The 18,132-nt window shown below is 49.1% G+C and overlaps 1 protein-coding gene across 1 annotated transcript in view; it reads left to right on the forward strand.

Annotated features, from left to right (window-relative positions):
* The window catches only part of SNX9 (sorting nexin 9), a 111,296-nt gene that overhangs the window by 84,179 nt on the left and 8,985 nt on the right, over positions 1–18,132 (forward strand). The window contains exons 10-13 of the mRNA XM_062186978.1: positions 3,818–3,948; positions 10,444–10,547; positions 11,989–12,092; positions 14,058–14,135. Coding sequence (XP_062042962.1) covers positions 3,818–3,948; positions 10,444–10,547; positions 11,989–12,092; positions 14,058–14,135 — 417 coding nt within the window. The remainder of the gene's footprint in view (positions 1–3,817; positions 3,949–10,443; positions 10,548–11,988; positions 12,093–14,057; positions 14,136–18,132) is intronic.

Below are 18,132 nucleotides of genomic sequence, written 5' to 3' on the forward strand. Positions count from 1 at the left end.
CCAAGCCAGGAGCCAGGTGCTTCTCCTGGTCTCCCATGGGGTGCAGGGCCCAAGCACTTGGGCCATCCTCCACTGCCCTCCCGGGCCACAGCAGAGAGCTGGACTGGAAGAGGGGCAACCGGGACAGAATCCGGCGCCCTGACCGGGACTAGAACCCGGGGTGCCGGCGCCGCAGATGGAGGATTAACCTAGTGAGCCACGGCGCTGACCCTGAAATCTTCTAATAATCCATCTGAATCTCCTGTGTGGGCTTAAGGGGCCCAAGTCCTGGGCCCCTCTCCTGCCCTCCCCGGGGCATCATTAGGGAGCTAGATCAGCGGGGACCACCCAGGACCCAGCCCGCACTTGGGTGTGGGGTGCAGATGTCGTAAGCAGCTGCTTGATCCGCTGCACTGTAACACTGGCCTCTCACATAGTTATATAGATGTGGCTACAGTTACATTTGCCGTTTTGCTAATTGTTTCTGTAAGTCTTATTCATTCCTCTGTTTTATTGTGATATTGTTCAATGTGTCATTTTTAATTACTCTCATTTTTTAAGAGATGTATTTATTTAATTAAAAGGTAGTGAGGGAGAAAGAGATTTTCTATCCATTGTTTCATCTCCCAAATGGCTGCAACAACACTAGCTGAGCGAAACCAAAGCCAGGAACCAGGAACTCTTTCCAGGTCTCCCACACGAGTGACAGAGACCCAGACATGAGCCATCTCCCACTGCTTTCCCAAGTGCATTAGCAGGAAGCTAGATTGGAAACAGAGCAGCCAGGACTTAAACCAGTGTTCCCATATAGCATGCTGGCATCGCAAGTGGTGGCTTAACCTGCTGTGCCATAATACAAGCTTATACTCTCATTTTTAAAACTAAAATTGTGAGGGTATTTTCTCAGTGGTTGCTCTAGGGGATAAAATATGCACCTTTTAAAAAAAATCACAGTGCACTTTAGGTGAATACTAGCTTCATGCCAGTGAGATGTGGAAGCTTTTCTGCAGGACTCTCTTCCTGTTTTTTCATATATGTTTCATCTGTGTGTTAGAAATCCGACAATACAGTGTGGTGATTACTGCTCTCCACAGCTTTGTGTTTTAAAGCAGATATGGGAACAGATTAGAAAAATATATATATCCATAGAGTCGTTGTGTTGACTGATGCATTTTTCGTGCTATCATTTCTCGCTGTGGATTCGTCACCTTCTTGTCAATTCCTTTTAGCCAAATGGACTTCGTTTCATAGTTCTTACAGTACAGATTTGCTATCAGTGAATTCTCTCCTTCTGTATCTACTTAGATGTGTCTTTATTTTGCCTTCACTTCTGAAGGATAGAGTACTGGTGATGGATTCCTGGTTGGTAGTTTTTCTTCCAGTAGGATCTGCCTTCTGTTACGTCAGGTGGTGAGACAACCGTTAATTGTGTTGATCTGTCTCGGACACAAAGAAGACACCACGCTAGCTGCTTCAGGATTTTGTTTTTTGTCTTTTAGGAGTTTAATTCTGTTGTATCTTGGTGTGGATCTCTTTGTATTTACCCTACAAGTACAAAGAGTTTGTGGAGGTTTGTTGAGCTTCCTGGAAGTGTAAATTAAACTTCTCCAACAAATTTAAGAAGTTTTTAATAGCCATCTCTTCAAATTTTTTCCTACTTTTTCTCTTCTTCCTCCAGGAACCCCATTACGAGTATTTGGTATATGTGGTGCTTTCTTAAGCTTGTCCTTTTTTTTTTTTTTTTTTCCAGATTTATTTCTTTGAAAGGCAGAACAACAGAGGGGGGAAAGGGAGAAGGAGACTGGAAAGGGGAGAGGGAGAGACTGAGAGATCTTGTACCTGTTGGTTCATTCCCTAAATGTCTGGGCCAGGTAGAAGCCAGGAGCCAGGAACTCTATCCTGGTCTAGCACATGGGCGGCAGGGGCCCAGGCTTGTTCATTTTGCGTTAGTTTTTTCTCTTTATTCTTCATGTTAGTTAACTGTTACCGACCTGTCTGTAAACTCACTATTCTGTCTTGTGCCATCTTGAACCTGAGGCAGAGTCGTTACTGAACTTCAGACTCCAGAATTCCCAATGCTTCCTCTTAAAAAATATAATAATATCAGTCGTCTTCTTGAGCATCTCTGTGGCATTCTTGTCGTATTTTCCTTGATTTTTAAACGCAGTCTCCTGCCGTTCCCAGGACGTATTTAAGAAGCTGCCTTGTCCACTGCTTTGCTTTCCCCTGCGACATTCCACATCTGGGGACACTCAGAGACCGTTCTTGCTGACTGCTTTTTTCCTCCGTGTGGCTCATGTCTTGCTGTTCTTGGCATAGGTCTCAGTTTTTGTTGAAACCATTTCTGAGAACGTTTTAGCAGCTCTGGGGTCTGGTGTTTCCTCCGTGATTGTTGTTGTTTTTTCTGCTTTTTGATTGTTTGTCAAGGAGCTTGCCTAGGCTGATCTCTGAAGTCTGCCTGCCCTGCAGCTCAGTTACTTTTGTTTATTTAAAATTGTTTTAAGTTTGGCTTCCCAGGGTTTGCTGTTACATGGTGGGGGGGGGGGGGTGGCGGTGAGTGTGGCGATGGGACACGGGTGTGCTCAGTGTCGCGGGCCTCTGTTGGTTAACTGTAGGTCGGGAAGGCACTCAGAGCTGGGGTCACTCTCAGGTTACCTTGGCTTTTACTTTCCGCTGGGCCCTTTTGCGTCTTCGTTACAGCATGCATAGCTTCCGAGTTGGCCAGGAACGTGTGGCTGTCTTGGACTTCACCGGGAATATGCATGGCTCCAACCTGCCACCTGGGCTGGGGGCCCTGCCCTCCCTGTCGCCCACCTCTGCCACAGCACCGCCACTGGACAGAGGCCTCTCAGCTGCCCTGAAGCAGGCGAGGCTCCTCCTGCCCCCAGGGAAGCCGCAGCTGCCGGTCCTGAGGCCGGCCCCGCGCTGACAGGACCGCCGTGTTGTCCCAGAGGGGAAGATGGCAGCAGCCCCTGGCTGCCACCGGTCCCCCGTTCTTGCCTGAAGTTCAGCAGTGTTTCAAGCACCCACCTTTCTCAGATGGCCTAGAGCACTGAGTTGGTGTTCTTGTCAGTGTGGTGCCACTCTATCAGTTGCTTTTTGGAGCTAGGATTTGCAGATCTGCTCACTTGGCCGTGGCTGGAATTTCTGCTGCAGAGGCCTTCCACTGGTAGTAATCGTTGTTTACCAGGCTTCTAAACGTCGGTGTTCACTTGACGTGTGGCATATGATGCTTGTCAGACTGACTTTCCACTTTTAACACAGAAACACTCATTAAGCTCTGCTGTGGTATTGTGATAGATTCCAGGGTAATAGCTTTCAGTACTGCATTCATGGAAGATTGTCTTTGCTATTTTCAGTTTAAGTAATTTAAAACAAAATAGAGAAGAAAGTCCTGGGTGAGTTTCCATGAGCAGGAAGTATCTGTTTGTAGACGTTTGTGTCGCATGTACTTTGTGGCGATGACTTACTAAATTCCATATCGTCCCTTCTTGCCTGAGGGCTTTACGTGGCCACATAGGAGGTGGCCACAGGTCGGTTTATAAGTGTAGTTTCTCATATTCAGATAACAGGCACTGTTAGGTTTTTATTCTTGTCATAGAAGATTTGTTAATGTGTAAACTGGAAGCCCATTCTTAAAAACTCTAAGGCCTCTCACATCTTTCCTGTGGGTCTTCGAGCACTTGCCTTGTTGTTTTTAGGTTGGTGGAAGTCACTGTCGCCCACCTTTGCTGAACAGCCTTCTGCCAGACAGTCAGTGCCGTGCAGATGGTGCCACAGCCGTGGCAGTAACTGATGTGTTCAGAGCTGTGTGTCACTCCTCGTGCATCTCTTGCAGGTCGCTTTGAAGAGGAATTTATCAAAATGCGCATGGAGAGGCTGCAGGCATGGATGACCAGGATGTGCCGGCACCCGGTGGTCTCCGAGAGCGAGGTCTTCCAGCAGTTCCTTAATTTCCGGGATGAGAAGGTGAGGCCTTAGTTATGCTCTTAGAGGACCAAGAGTTGTCACGTTCACAGTGGGTAGGTGTGTAAACGGTGCTAACACCATGCTGGGTGAGGACTCGATACTTCCTCCAAAGAGAATGATGGGACAGAAACCTAAACCCCACCCACGGGAAGTCATTCATGTCTGAGAAAGGACCGCTCCTGTGGGACTTCGTGCAGGCTGAGGATGGCTGGCGCAGGGTGGGCAAGGGTGGAGGATGTGACAGGTGGGCAGTGTAGAGAGGGAGAGAACCTGAGCCCTGCAGGGCGTTGTCAGCTTGAGTGTGTGTGGGGGCAGGGAGTGAGTGAGTGGTTTCTTCTGACCCCCTTGACCTCACTATGTGGTGGTTGTGGGTTTGGAGTAAGTGTGGCCTCTGCCTGCCTCTGGGAAGTCTTTGTGCCAGCAGTCGTCTGTTCTTCTTTAAGATCAAGAGAAAATGGCTGCTTGAAATCTCATTGTCTGCTTTGGAAATAGTGTTCTGGCTGAGTAGCTTTTATGTACTTTTTATTGTATTATTTTATTCTCTGAAGATGTTTTCTCTGTCATTTGCCTAATAGCAAAATCTGCATATTTTTAGGAAAAACTCTAGGGAATAAGGGCATGCTTTAGCTCTGAAGCAACAGCAGATATTAAATGTATTAGAATCCTTGGAAAAATGTTTTGAAGCTATTCTTGTCTTTAATCAAATAAAAAAAATCACATACCCTGTTAGACTTTCAGACAGGTTTACTTGCTAACCATCTTTGAAACCAACGTTCCTCTGTTGAAGTGAACACATTTGCATTAAGTCTTAAACACTAGGGTTCCTCTCGGTATGTTACTAGGGTTCCTCTCGGTATGTTACTAGGGTTCCTCTCGGTATGTTTACTGACAGGTGTATGCACTTGTCACGGCACAGACAGACCCGGTGCCAGCTGTGGCCTGTTTCTAGAATGGGCAGGCTCATCGGGTTGTCACCAGATGGGGAACTGGCACACGCTGAAACGCTTCAGCACGTCTTGTGAGTTGGTATATATCTAGGCTCGCCTTGATGTGATGTCAGTCGCAGTGTGTGTCTTGTAGTCATGCAGTCATGAGACTCAGCTGTTTGAGTTCTGCAGATGTCTTATTAATCTGTGGCTACAAAAGCTCCAGGAGGCCGGCGCCGCGGCTCACTAGGCTAATCCTCCGCCTTGCGGCGCCGGCACACCGGGTTCTAGTCCCGGTCGGGGCGCCGGATTCTGTCCCGGTTGCCCCTCTTCCAGGCCAGCTCTCTGCTGTGGCCCGGGAGTGCAGTGGAGGATGGCCCAAGTGCTTGGGCCCTGCACCCCATGGGAGACCAGGTTAAGCACCTGGCTCCTGCCATCGGATCAGCGCGGTGCGCCGGCCGCAGCGCGCTGGCCGCGGCGGCCATTGGAGGGTGAACCAATGGCAAAGGAAGACCTTTCTCTCTGTCTCTCTCTCACTGTCCACTCTGCCTGTCAATAAATAAATAAATAAATAAAAAATAAAATAAAAAAAAATTTAAAAAAAAAAAAAAGCTCCAGGGAACCACCCCTCCAAGTTTATTGCCATCTTGGTTTCCTACAAAACTTTAATAAGGGCTTATTTATTTATTTGCCAAGGATTTGATTTAGAAAGCTCTTCCTGAAGGTTCTGTTTTATGCATAGTTAAGTTTAATAGTAATGATGAATCATAGAAATTGGTGGTTTTGTTTTTGATGTCTGCCACCTTCAAAAATTGACCAACTCTCTGTAAAAGTGATACAAGAGAAAGAGATAGAACTTGGAACCAGAGTGCTTGGTTCTAGTACTGCTCTGCTTCCAGATTCCCACTGGTCTTTGTCGAAGAACGGATTCCCTTTGGGCTGCAATTTCCTCACTTGCTAAGTGACAGTGTTGGACTAGATAATCAATAAAAACTGATTTTGTGTCAGTAGTAATTCATATAAATAGTGGACATTGGAAATCTCAGAAAATCTACAGAGAAATTACTAGAAATGAAGGTTAGTAAAATAAGTGGATACAAGACATTGCATACTTACCAGCAATAAACAGAAATTGGCAGTCTAAAAGAACTGTCATTTACAATAGCATCAAAATACCAAACACCTAGGAATACATACAAGAAAAGTATACAATCTACATGGAAGACTATGGAATATATATTTTTTTAAATTTATTTGACAGAGTTAGACAGTGAGAGAGAGAGAGAGAGACAGAGAGAAAGGTCTTCCTTTCATTGGTTCACCCCCCAAATGGCTGCTACGGATGGAGCTACGCCGATCCAAAGCCAGGAGCCAGGTGCTTCTTCCGGGTCTCCCACGTAGGTGCAGGCGCCCAAGCACTTGGGCCATCTTCCACTCTCTTCCCAGGCCACAGCAGAGAGCTAGACTGGAAGAGGAGCAACCAGGAGTAGAACTGGCGCCCATATGGGATGCCGGTGCCACAGGCGGAGGATTAACCAAGTGAGCCACGGCGCTGGCCCCACTATGAAACATTTTTGAGAGAAATAAAAGAAGACCTAACTAGGGGCCAGCACTGTGGCACAGTGAGTTAAAGCCCCAGCCTGCAGCCCCAGCATCCCATATGGGCACCAGTTCTAGTCCTGGCTGCTCCTCTTCCAATCCAGTTCTCTGCTATGGCCTGGGAAAGCAGTGGAAATTGGCCCAACTCCTTGTGGGAGACCTGGAAGGAGCTCTTGGCTCCTCGCTCCTAGCTTTAGATCAGCTCAGCTCTGGCCATTGCAGTCATTTGGGGAGTGGACCAGCATAATGGAAGACCTCTCTCTCTCTCTCTGCTTCTCTCTCTCTCTGTAACTCTTTCAAATAAATAAAATTTTCCATTACTGTCTTTCATAGATTAAAATACAATAAAGATGTCATGTAACATCCAGGATGTATTGGAAAAGAAGATTGTGAGAGGAGGATTTTACTGGACATGCAAACTCATTATTTTTAAGAAAAATCATCATAAAGCTGCAGTGGTTTTAAAAGTGTGGTGTTGGCATAAGCATAAAGGCATCAGTTGAACAGGATAGGTGGGCCCCTGGTTGTGACAAAGATGTCTACTCAAGGAAAAGACAGTCTTACTAAGCAGCGCTCTGTCAATTGGACAGCCCCCCTGGGGAGCAGGGAAGTGGGCCACCACCTCGCAACAGTCTGTTGTCGGTGTTGTAGGAGTGGGTTGGTATTCTCAAAATGTTTATTTATTTTCATCTGTTTGAAAGGCAGAGAAGCAGAGAGTAAGAGAGAGATTGAGATCTTCCGTCTGCTGGTTCACTCTCTAAATGCCTATAACTGCCAAGCTGAAGCCAGGAGCCTAGAGCTCCCTCTGGGTCTCCCACGTGGCAGGAAGATGGATTGGAAGTGGGGCTCCAAAACACACCAGCACTCTGCTGTGGGCTGCTGGCATGGCAAGCAGCAGCTCAACCCACTGTGCCAATCCTCGCCCTAGTTCTGTTTTTAAAACATGCCCTTAGGGGCCGGCACTATGGCACAGCAGGTTAAAGCTCTGGCCTGAAGTGCAGGTTCTAGTTTGGCTGCTCCACTTCCGATCCAGCTCTCTGCTATGGCCTGGGAGAGTAGTGAAGGATGGCCCAAGTCCTTGGGCCCCTGCACCCATGTGGGAGACCTGGAAGAAGCTCCTGGCTCCTGGCTTTGGATCAGCGCAGCTCTGGCTGTTGTGGCCATCTGTGGAGTGAACCAGTGGATGGAAGACCTCTCTCTCTGTCTCTACCTCTCTCTGTAATTCTGTCTTTCAAATAAATTAAAGAAATCTTTAAAAAAAAAAATAGCCTTAAAGTTACGCAGTAAGATACTGAAGTATAGATGAGACTGTACCATGTTTGACCTTTCTGTCAAAATACGTGGGGAGAAAGTGAGAGCAGAGGAGAATAGCTAAAAGATAAGCTTGGGCCGGTGCCGCGGCTCACTAGGCTAATCCTCCGCCTGTGGCGCCAGCACCCCCGGGTTCTAGTCCCGGTTGGGGTGCGGTGCCGGATTCTGTCCTGGTTGCTCCTCTTCCAGTCCAGCTCTCTGCTGTGGCCCAGGAAGGCAGTGGAGGATGGCCCAAGTGCTTGGGCCGCCCTGCAGTTGCATGGGAGACCAGGAGGAAGCACCTGGCTCCTGGCTTCAGATCGGTGTAGCGCGCCGGCCATAGCAGCCATTTGGGGGGTGAACCAATGGAAGGAAGACCTTTCTCTCTGTCTCTCTCTCTCACTGTCTAACTCTGCCTGTCAAAAAAATAAATAAATAAAATAAAAGACAAGCTTGGCAGCCAGCATTGTGGCAAAGCAGGTAAGGCTGCCCCCTGCAGCGCCAGCATCCCATGTGGGCACAGGTTCGAGTCCTGGCTGCTCCACTTCCAATTCAGCTCACTGCTAGTGTCCTAGGCAAAGCCCCAGAAGACGGCCCAAGTGTTTGGGCATTTGCAAGAAGCTCTTGGCTCTTGGCTTCAGCCCGGCCCAGCCCTGGTCATTGTGGCTATTTGGAGAGTGAACCTGTGATGGAAGATTCTCTCTCTCTCTGTCTGTCTCTCAAAATAAATCTAAAAAAATAAATAGACAAGCTTAGCAACTCCCAGAGAGGGCCTAGAGATGAGCCTCACGGGCACTGGGCAGCTTCCCCACCTGCTGGTGTACTGAAGGCAGCTGCACGTCTCCTTTTGTTAGGGAGACACGGGACGGGGGGGAGGGGCTTCTGCTCTCTGAGTAGTGGTCAAGGGAGTGTAGCCCATGTTGTAATCAAGAGAAATATTATGCTTCTAGATAAATCCCAAGGAAAAGTAGTGCAAGCAACAGTAGTAGCTGTTGGATCAGGCTGCCAAGGCCCAGATGGAGACACGGAACCAGAGGAGGTGCTCCCAGAGTGTGGTGGAACCAAGGGAGTTCGTTCTCAGCCACAGGACGCTTCGGACAGGGCGAATCCCTTGGAAGTGGCGCCTGTGACGCCACCCGTCCCGTGGATGTTCTGAAGACCTTGTGTAGAAACCTCCATGTCTGTCTTATAATGAACTAACAATTTTTTAAAAAAAGGATTGGCAAAATATTAATTGTTGAAGCTGAGTGTTAGTAGGGGTTCATTATGTGTGGGAAGTTTTCCATTATATGAGCTGTTTAAAACCCAGTCCAGGTGGCTTATAGGCCCAACTGTGAAAGCCCAGTAAACTCAGCTGTGGCTCACACTGGGCAGTATCCTCATTCCCTAGAGCCGGCCAGGATTTCTGAAACCCACAGAAAGGGCCGACCAGTCAGGGGAGGTGGGTTAATCAGACGACATTAGAATCAGCAGAGCCATTCGAAGTGAAAACAAGCTAGCTACTGAGTAGAAGATACTTGCAGCGTGTATAACCAGAAAAGGACTAGATTTTGGAACATATGAAGACCCATATTTAAATAAAAAAGAAAGACAGTCATCCCAGTGGAAAACAGCCGGGAGACGCGGTGCCTCAGCTCACAGGAGAAGGTGTCTTGAGTCCTCATCTCCTTAACAGTCAGGAAATGTGGGTGGAATCACGGGAAGACTCCCCGCTCACTCAGGGTGGGTAAGGGTGGCCAGCAGGTGTCCTCCTGGTGAGGGACTGGGCTGCGGAGCCCTGATCTCCCAGGACCAATAGGAAACGAGGTTGGTGTTGTCTGCTGCAGTTGAACACTTAGCGTGGCTTGGCACTTCCACTCCTGCACATCCTGAGCAAAACGCATCCCTGGAGTGCCAGGATGTGCTAATCGCCAGCAGACTAGACAGATAGACCAGGGACGGACACACAACACATTATTACGCGGTAGTGAGATGAATGGACTGCCGCTACCCACAGCAGTGTGAGTACGTCCTGACCACGGGCTGAGCACAGGTTGCCAGGCCTAAGCACATGCTGTAGGGGGCTTTGCCAGTTCTGAAAATTAGCATGCATGATTAGCAAGGAGAGGGAAGCCATGAAGAGAGGAGCTGGGTACCTCTGCAGGGGGAGGCAGGGGCGGGAGCAGGAGCGGGCACCTGGGTGCCAGCTGAGGCTGCTTGTCGGCCGGGGAGATGGTTTCCCAAGGGCACGCTCAGGGAGGCTGTGCTGTGCTGTGTCATTGTGTTTGCCTTCGGCACTTTTCTACACGTGTGTAAGGGAGAGATCTTTAAGTGGTTATTGAAAAAATAGCTCATAATATTGGTTCTTATCTTAATATTTTAGAAAAGCATTAACTGTTTTGGTTTGAAAATGGTTAGCCTGAGAACTCCAGGTGCTTCATCAGCCTCCACAGGGCGGGGTTTGTGTTGGCAGCCACAGGAAAAGGACGGTGCCCGGTCCGCTCACTCAGACTTGATCTCCGTGGCCTGTTCTGAGCACTGGCGTGACCCACGCAGTGCAGTTGCATTTGGCACAGGCATCCAGGCCCAGTGCAGAGGGAGGGGGAAGGGGCCGCTCCCTGAGGATGCGGCAGACAAGGGTGAAGAGTGAGCCGGGTTGACCCTGCTAATGACTTTAATGGTACGATGTTCTCGTTGACAGGAGTGGAAGACTGGGAAGAGGAAGGCCGAGAAGGATGAGCTGGTGGGAGTTATGATATTTTCCACCATGGAGCCAGAGGCACCCGACTTGGACTTACTGGAAATGTAAGGGACACCCCCACACTTCCCAGTCTGTGCCCGCCTCCTGTGGCTACAGTCCTGGCCAGGACGGCCACACCTGAAATGCACGTTGTCAGAGCAGAGTGTGAGACTCTGGTCAGGTGACGCATGTGGAAGTGCTACCTCTAACCATAGCTCCAGAGCAGGGTCTGCCTCCTTTACCTGCACCTGTGGTTGCATGGTTGACACAGTGCCTGGTAGTTATTTTAATCAAGTAGTGATGAAATCAAACGCACAGAGCCACCTGCCACCCACACAAAACTCAACAAAGGGAGAATCTCTCAGGACATCTCCTTGAAAGAAGCAGTCACTAACCTGCTTTTCCTGTGTGTGTGTTTTTAATCTGTTGTTTTAATTTTTTTTTTTTTTCAAATACAAGCTCAGTTGAAATTTTGAGTTAGTTCCTTTTCTCTGTAGGGAGTAATAAGAACTCTTGATTTTTTTAAAATTTTTTTAAAGATTTCTTTATTTATTTATGAGGCAGAGTTACAGAGAGAGAGGAGAGACAGAGAGAGGTCTTCCATCTGCTAGTTCACTCCTCAAATGGCCACAACGGCTGGGGCTGGGCTAATCTGAAGTCAGGAGCCAGGAACTTCTTCCAGGTCGCCAACATGGGTGCAGGGTCCCAAGCACTTGGGCCATCTTCTACTGCCTTCCTGGGCCATTAGCAGGGAGCTGGATTGGAAGTAGAACAGCTGGTGCTCAAACCAGCACCCATATGGGATGCAGGCACCACAGGCGGAGGCTTAACCTACTACGCCACAGCACTAAGAAGCTTTTTTCCTTATAAAATTGCTGCTGCATGTTAGCAAAATATAGACAAGAGGAAACACAGAGCCTTCCGCCTGCCCAGAGAAAATCTCAGTGCTACAGTGTTGGTGTGTGGTCTTCCAGACCGTCCTCTGTCCATCGGTGACCGTGGGAGATGAGGACCTCACACTATACATTGTTTTATAATCTGCTTTTTCCTTAACAGTGTACACTGGTGATCTTTTAGGCTAGGAAATACACCCTTTACATTTTTAAAGAGCCATGTCTTCAGTGTCCCTCGTGGTTGTGTGTCCGGGGCATCATCTGTGTTTTCCTAAAGTGTTTGCTGGACTGTGTGCACCCCCACCTCCAGAGCCGTGGAGTTGCTGTAGAAGTCTGACGGTGTTTCCGGTGATGGGAATTTCGCTAAATGAGAGATTCAAGAGATGATGACTTTGTTTACTTTGGAATAATTTTAGTAAAAATTCACAAGGAAAGGAAGCAAAAGTTAAAATATAAATGACGTATTTTTTAGGTAGTTCTTTAAAACCCGTAATCAAGCCTGGGTTTAATGTAGCTAATGGGCAGTTGTCGCCGTCCACGCCAGCGTGTGCCAGGGTGTGTCTGGTGTGAGGCTGCTGACAACACGGCCTTCCCGCCTGTGTCACTGTTGCAGAGAGCAGAAGTGTGATGCCGTGGGGAAGTTCACCAAGGCCATGGACGACGGCGTGAAGGAGCTGCTGACCGTGGGGCAGGAGCACTGGAAGCGGTGCACAGGACGTGAGTGCCTGCGCCACACCCACACCCTGCCCCGTGCATCCTCCCCTGGACAGGCAGTAGAAGCCAGACTCTGACCAAGCCATCCGAGGAAGTCCCTAAGACACAAACAATCTCATTAGCTTAAACGGTTGCAGTCATCTGGGGTCTGATGATCTATGGGAAGTTCATCTTTTTTGCATGTTTGGAGTGCTTATAGTTATTTTTAAATCTCATGGTTTTACTTTTTAATCTTCATCCATTTGGTAAGATGCTGTATATTTAAGTGGAGGCTTGAGTTTTAAAAAAAGCCAGTACTGTTGCTAGAAAGCTTGATGAGATGGCATCGTCCGCCACAGCTCCCCCCGGCCCCCGCCACAGCCTTGAGGACCCCCTGCCCCCTCCCTGTCCTTCACCCAGAACTGCACAGCTCACAGGACGCCACGGTCTAGTGTCCGGTGACACTGTTCTCTAACGGGTACGTGAGAGTGCACGGCCATAAGCAGTGGCTTCACTTCAGCTGTCAGCTCCCAGAAAGCCGTCCTAACGAACCCTTTAAACCTACACGTTCTATGAAAACTGCATGTTTTTAAGTGACTGCAAATCTTACAAGCACAATTTTAAGGATATCAAAAAACGTTTGGGATTACTATTTCTTTTAAAGAACTAAATCCCTTAGAGAAGGTCTAAGGTCTGGTCAGCCCGTGTCCTGTATACGGCCAAATGTGTAATACAGGGAGCGCTGGCTTAAGGCTGCTCTGTCGAGGGCACAGGGAGGGGATTGAGGCGCTGTGTTTAGGACTTGGCCCACACGTCTCTTTGATCTTTCACAAGATAGTTTTCGGAACACTCCTAGCCTTTCTGAAAAGTGAGCCCTCTGGTCACCTGCGGGTGGTGAAACAGGAGCAAGTCTTCACTGCCAGGTCGCCAGGCAAGCGCTGCCCACAGAAGGGTGAGCGTGTGCCCCAGGTGGCTGAGCTGAGCTAGATGGAGTTTATGCTTCCTGATGACGGCGACTCACAGACCCCACTTCAGATTTCTCTGGTCTATGCGTATTTGAAGGGATGTTTAAATCCTCCCTTTTCTTTAGCGTTAAAGTTCAGTCTTCAAGGCAAAGGATGGTTCCTCTTGAGAGGCAGTAGATGCAAGTGAGGGAACCAGGCACCGATTCACTATCCTAAGATATGGGCTGTGCTCTGGAGCTCTCCAAAAATGATCCCAGCCCCAGCATGCAGGACCTGACACAGGACCTGAAGGCCCAGTCAGTCCGTCACCCGTGGACACACACAGACTCAGGCCCCAGGGTTGCCTCTCACCACACCTGTGCTTGCAGTTTTTGTTTGGTTGGTATCATTTTGCAGGTGATCAGTTATTCAGGTTGAACCTCCCTAACCCAAAAATCTGAGATGCTCTGAAACCTAAAACTTTTTGGGCACCAGTGTTCAACCAGTAAAATCTATGCACATATTCCAAAATTTAAAAAAAGAAAACTGCAGAATCTGGAACCCTGATAGCCCCAGACATTCTGGATAAGGGATGGATGACTTGTCCCCATGTAACAGAATGGGGAAAGCAGTGTATTTGGAACCACAAGTGGCAATCTACCATTTGTCAGCCGTGTGAGCTTGGACAGGTCGGGTCAGTTACCTGTGCCCACACGTGGAGATGGTGTCTGGAGAGGGGTGCTGTGATGCCCGCTGTGGGGGTGTCTGGAAAAGTGCTCTGGGAGCTAGAAGTCATCAGAGTGAGCTGTGTTTCACTGACGTGTCACCAGCACCCGAGACTGTGGAGGTGGTTGTTCATAATGGCCACCATTAACTGGACGATCGGTTAAGAATCAGAAGCGGTTGACTGAGAAGTGACTTTGCATCAGTATTTTGTTAACGAGTGTGTGTCTTGTATTGTGGTCACTTTGAGGAGATAATCGGCTGGATCCCGTCTCAGTCACTCAGAGCACTCTGTAACAGTGTGTTCCTCTCCCCCTCTCAGCATTACCCAAGGAATACCAGAAGATAGGCAAGGCCTTGCAGAGCTTAGCGACCGTGTTCAGCTCCAGCGGTTATCAAGGTACGTCTCCCCTGGCGTGCTGGCCTCAGGGGCCTGCACAGACAACGCCCTGCAGGGAGGCACCCTGGTCACTGCTCTGAGAACTGGCCAGGCTGCTGCGCCCAGGGCTTCTGCCGTGTCCCCCATCTCTGAGGACGTGGAGGGAGGGTGCTGGAATTTGCATTTGCTTCCTAGCTCGTTTGCCTTTCTTACCCTCAGATCAGCTCTTTGTTCTGACGGACCAGGTGGCTGTGGTTTGTAACATTCTGCCTCTCTGTCATCTTGGCGGAATCTCTCCAGTCATCAACGTCATTTGATGAGAGAGTGTTTGGCTAAGGAACAAGCACCTGCTGCCTGAAGTCTTCCTATGGTCCATAGTTGTTTTCAGCTTACTGCATACATGTGGGGCTTAGCCATACTATTTATGTATTTACCAAAGATTTATTTATTTGAAAGTTAGAGTTATATATAGAGAGAGAGATCTTCCTGCCAGTGTTTCACTCTCTAGATGGTGGCAATGGCCAGCCCTGGGCCAGGCAAGAGCCAGGAGCTTCACCCAGGTCCTCCACATGGGTGGCAGGGACCCAAACATTTGGATCATCCTCCTCTGCTTTTTCCAGGCCACTAGCAGGGAGCTGGATTGGAAGTGGAGCAGCCGGACTCAAACCAGTACCCACATGGGATGCCAGCATTGAAAGTGGCTTGGGGCCGGCGCTGTGGCACAGTCAGTGAATCCTCCACCTGCAGTGCCGGCATCCCATATGGGCACCGGTTCTAGTCCTGGCTGCTCCTCTTCCAATCCACTCTCTGCTATGGCCTGGGAAAGCAGGTGTCCTGTGCAGGTGCAGGGGCCCAAGGACTTTGTCCATTTTCCACTGCTTTCCCAGGCCATAATAAAGAGCTGGATTGGAAGTGGAGCAGCCGGGACTTAAACTGGCACCCATATATGATGCCGGCACTGCAGGCGGCGGCTTTACCCGCTGCGCCCCAGTACGAGCCCTACAATGGCATCTTAAGTATCAGAATTCGTTGCAGGTGGGCCTTCCTTCAGCCTCACCTAAGAGACATCTCCCTGCTCTCGAGCCCTGCCCACAGCGTCCTGTCACCCCTTGTTGGCCCCCGAGGGCCTGTGAAAGGAGCTCTGTATCTGGCTCCCAGGTCCCCATCCCCCACCTCAGCCCAGGACTCCCCTCCGGGCCCAGCTGGTGCCTGCGGCCCTGGCAGAGCTCTCTGCCTGGGCACGGCTGCCGCCCAGCTACCCTCACAGCCTGGCCCGAGCTCCTGTTCACCAAGGCTGGGGGAACGCGCCCCTTCTGGGTGCAGCTGTTGTTTCCACAGCACTTCAGTGCCTCTAAGGATGAGAGTGAGTTTTTCTGAAAAGTTTAGTGGGTGTTTTACGGTGGTGAGAGCAGCAGTCTTGCCGTCATCTACATCCTACAGGAACAGAAGCGAAACCTTCTTCCTTCTGGTGATCCCAGTCTGTGCCAGATTAAAATGCGTGTCCCCAGATTTAGGATCTCCAGTTATCTGAAGTCACAAAAAGCTTGGAAACCATTCACAATTAAATCATACGTTTTTATTTATTTTATTGTACTTGAGAGAGAGAAGGCTTCCGTCCACCGTTCGTTCCCTGAGTGCCTTCAGCAGTTGGGGATAGGCCAGGCTGGAGCCCGAGGCAGGAACTCAATCCAGATTTCCTATGGGTCCAGGGACTCAACTACCTAAGCCATTGTCTGCCCCCTCCCAGGATCTGCATTAGCAGGACGCTGGATCAGAAGCAGAGCTGGGCATCGAACCCAGGCACTCGGATACGGGATGTGGGCGTCCCGGCCATCTCCCGGCCTACCTGGTTAAGTGATCGTATCGCAGTACTGAAGGAACTCTGTATACGATCCTGTTGAAAACCAGCTGAGCAAAGACGCTGCCTTTAGGGAACCGCCCACCTGTTCCTGCTGCGGGGCTTCTGGAATCTCAGAACGGGGAGGCCTGCAAGGCTGAGACTGTCCTCCCCCGCCCTTCGCAGTGTGTGGTGTCTTGGAGCAGTGCCGTACTGCACCAGCTTGCAGGGGTCTGCCTCCTGGGAGCCTCTGATCACACTGACTACAACGTCCAGGGCTGCTCTGACAGGCCGCGGGCAGCACCAGAACAGTACAGAGACAGGCAGCACAGCCCCGACAGAGCCGTGGCACACCCTGCATTCTTGCACATTGCTGTGCGGAATCAGCGCCCACTGAGGCTTTTAAACAGTTACCCAGGAGAGGGACAGTAGACTGCTGGTTTTTATCTTCCTTAGTGCACATATTTATTTGAAGACCAATTTAAATCTAAATGGGAAAAAACCCAAATAAAACAAATGATGAAGGTATAACCACAGAGGGATAATTTCAAATATCCTTAAAAACACTGTTTTGGTCATATCCCTAGTAAGCAGATACCTTAAGCTCAGAAAGACTGAAAAAAAAAATGTTAGTAGTTTTCACTGATCCAACAATTAGCAATATAATACTGGTATTGATGGGGCCAGCGCTGTGGCTTAGTGGGTAAAGCTACCGCCTGCAGTGCCGGCATCCCATACGGGTGCAGGTTCAAGACCTAGCTGCTCCACTTCTGATCCAGCGCTCTGCTGTGGCCTAGAAAGCAGCAGAAGATGGCCCAAGTTCTCGGGCCCCTGCACCCACGTGGCAGACCTGGAGGAAGCTCCTGGCTCCTGGTTTCGGATCGGATCTGGTTTCGGATCTGGCCGTTGCAGCCAACTGGGGAGTGAACCAGCGGATGGAAGACCTCTTTCTCTCTCTCTGCCTCTCCTTCTCTCTCTCTGTAGCTCTGACTTTCAAATAAATAAATCTTAAAAAAAAAAATACTGGTATTGATATCCTAAAACCTCCAACTGTTTTACATATTGTAGAGTAAAGCAGATAGGTAATCTTAGTACTGTTGTAATTAAGCTTAATTAATTGGCAATTAATGTCTTTAAGTAAAAATCAAACGTTTTAGAATAAATTAACCACTTATTAGTCTTAAATTTAAGTTGGAAATAAAAGTATGAGCTCATTATTTATTTTTCTTGTTTAAAAAAAAGTACAGCTTTTACTTGGTCCTGAGAAGGCCCAGGAGCAGGTGTCCAGTGAACTGCAAGAAGCAGCTCCCAGCACAGGACCGCTCACGGGTGGTGTCTAAGTCCATGTCCCACCAAAATGAACCAGGCCCCTTCAGCAATGCGGACAGGCCCTGACGAGCCTTCCCCTGAGCAATGAAGAGAAAAATTGAACATCAGTGAAAATAGTAATTGAAGCCTAGCAAATAGATTCAAATCCAAATTCCTAAAGATATTTTTGAAAAATGTTTCTGTTTCCTTATTTGGTGGTAGGGGATCAGTTCATTATTCTGAAAACCTAAGAGAAAGAGTCAAGCATTTAACTTGCTTTCCATTCAGATTATATCTCCAGCTAACCAAAAAGTTCATCACATTTCTCTTTTCTTTTTTTTTATTTTTGATAGGCAGAGTGGACAGTGAGAGAGAGAGACAGAGAGAAAGGTCATCCTTTGCTGTTGGTTCACCCTCCGATGGCTGCCGCGGCCAGCGTACTGCGCTGATCCGAAGCCAGGAGCCAGGTGCTTCTCCTGGTCTCCCATGGGGTGCAGGGCCCAAGCACCTGGGCCATCCTCCACTGCACTCCCTGGCCACAGCAGAGAGCTGGCCTGGAAGAGGGGCAACCGGGACAGAATCCGGCGCCCCGACCGGGACTAGAACCTGGGGTGCTGGTGCCGCATGCGGAGGATTAGCCTATTGAGCCGCGGCACCGGCCACACATTTCTCTTTTTAGAAGTGTCCTGGGGCCGGTGCTGTGGTGATCATTCATGCCTTCCAACATGATAACAAATATAAATAACAAAATGATATCTCCTGGATTTGATCAGGCCCCTGGATCCAATGAAAAAGAGAAAAGACGCGATGGGGCAGAGAAAGGTCAGCTGCAATCAGCAAACTTCATAGTGTAGACACCCAAGCCATATGGCC

This window comes from Lepus europaeus, chromosome 3 (assembly GCF_033115175.1).
Source record: "Lepus europaeus isolate LE1 chromosome 3, mLepTim1.pri, whole genome shotgun sequence".
Taxonomy (NCBI): domain Eukaryota; kingdom Metazoa; phylum Chordata; class Mammalia; order Lagomorpha; family Leporidae; genus Lepus; species Lepus europaeus.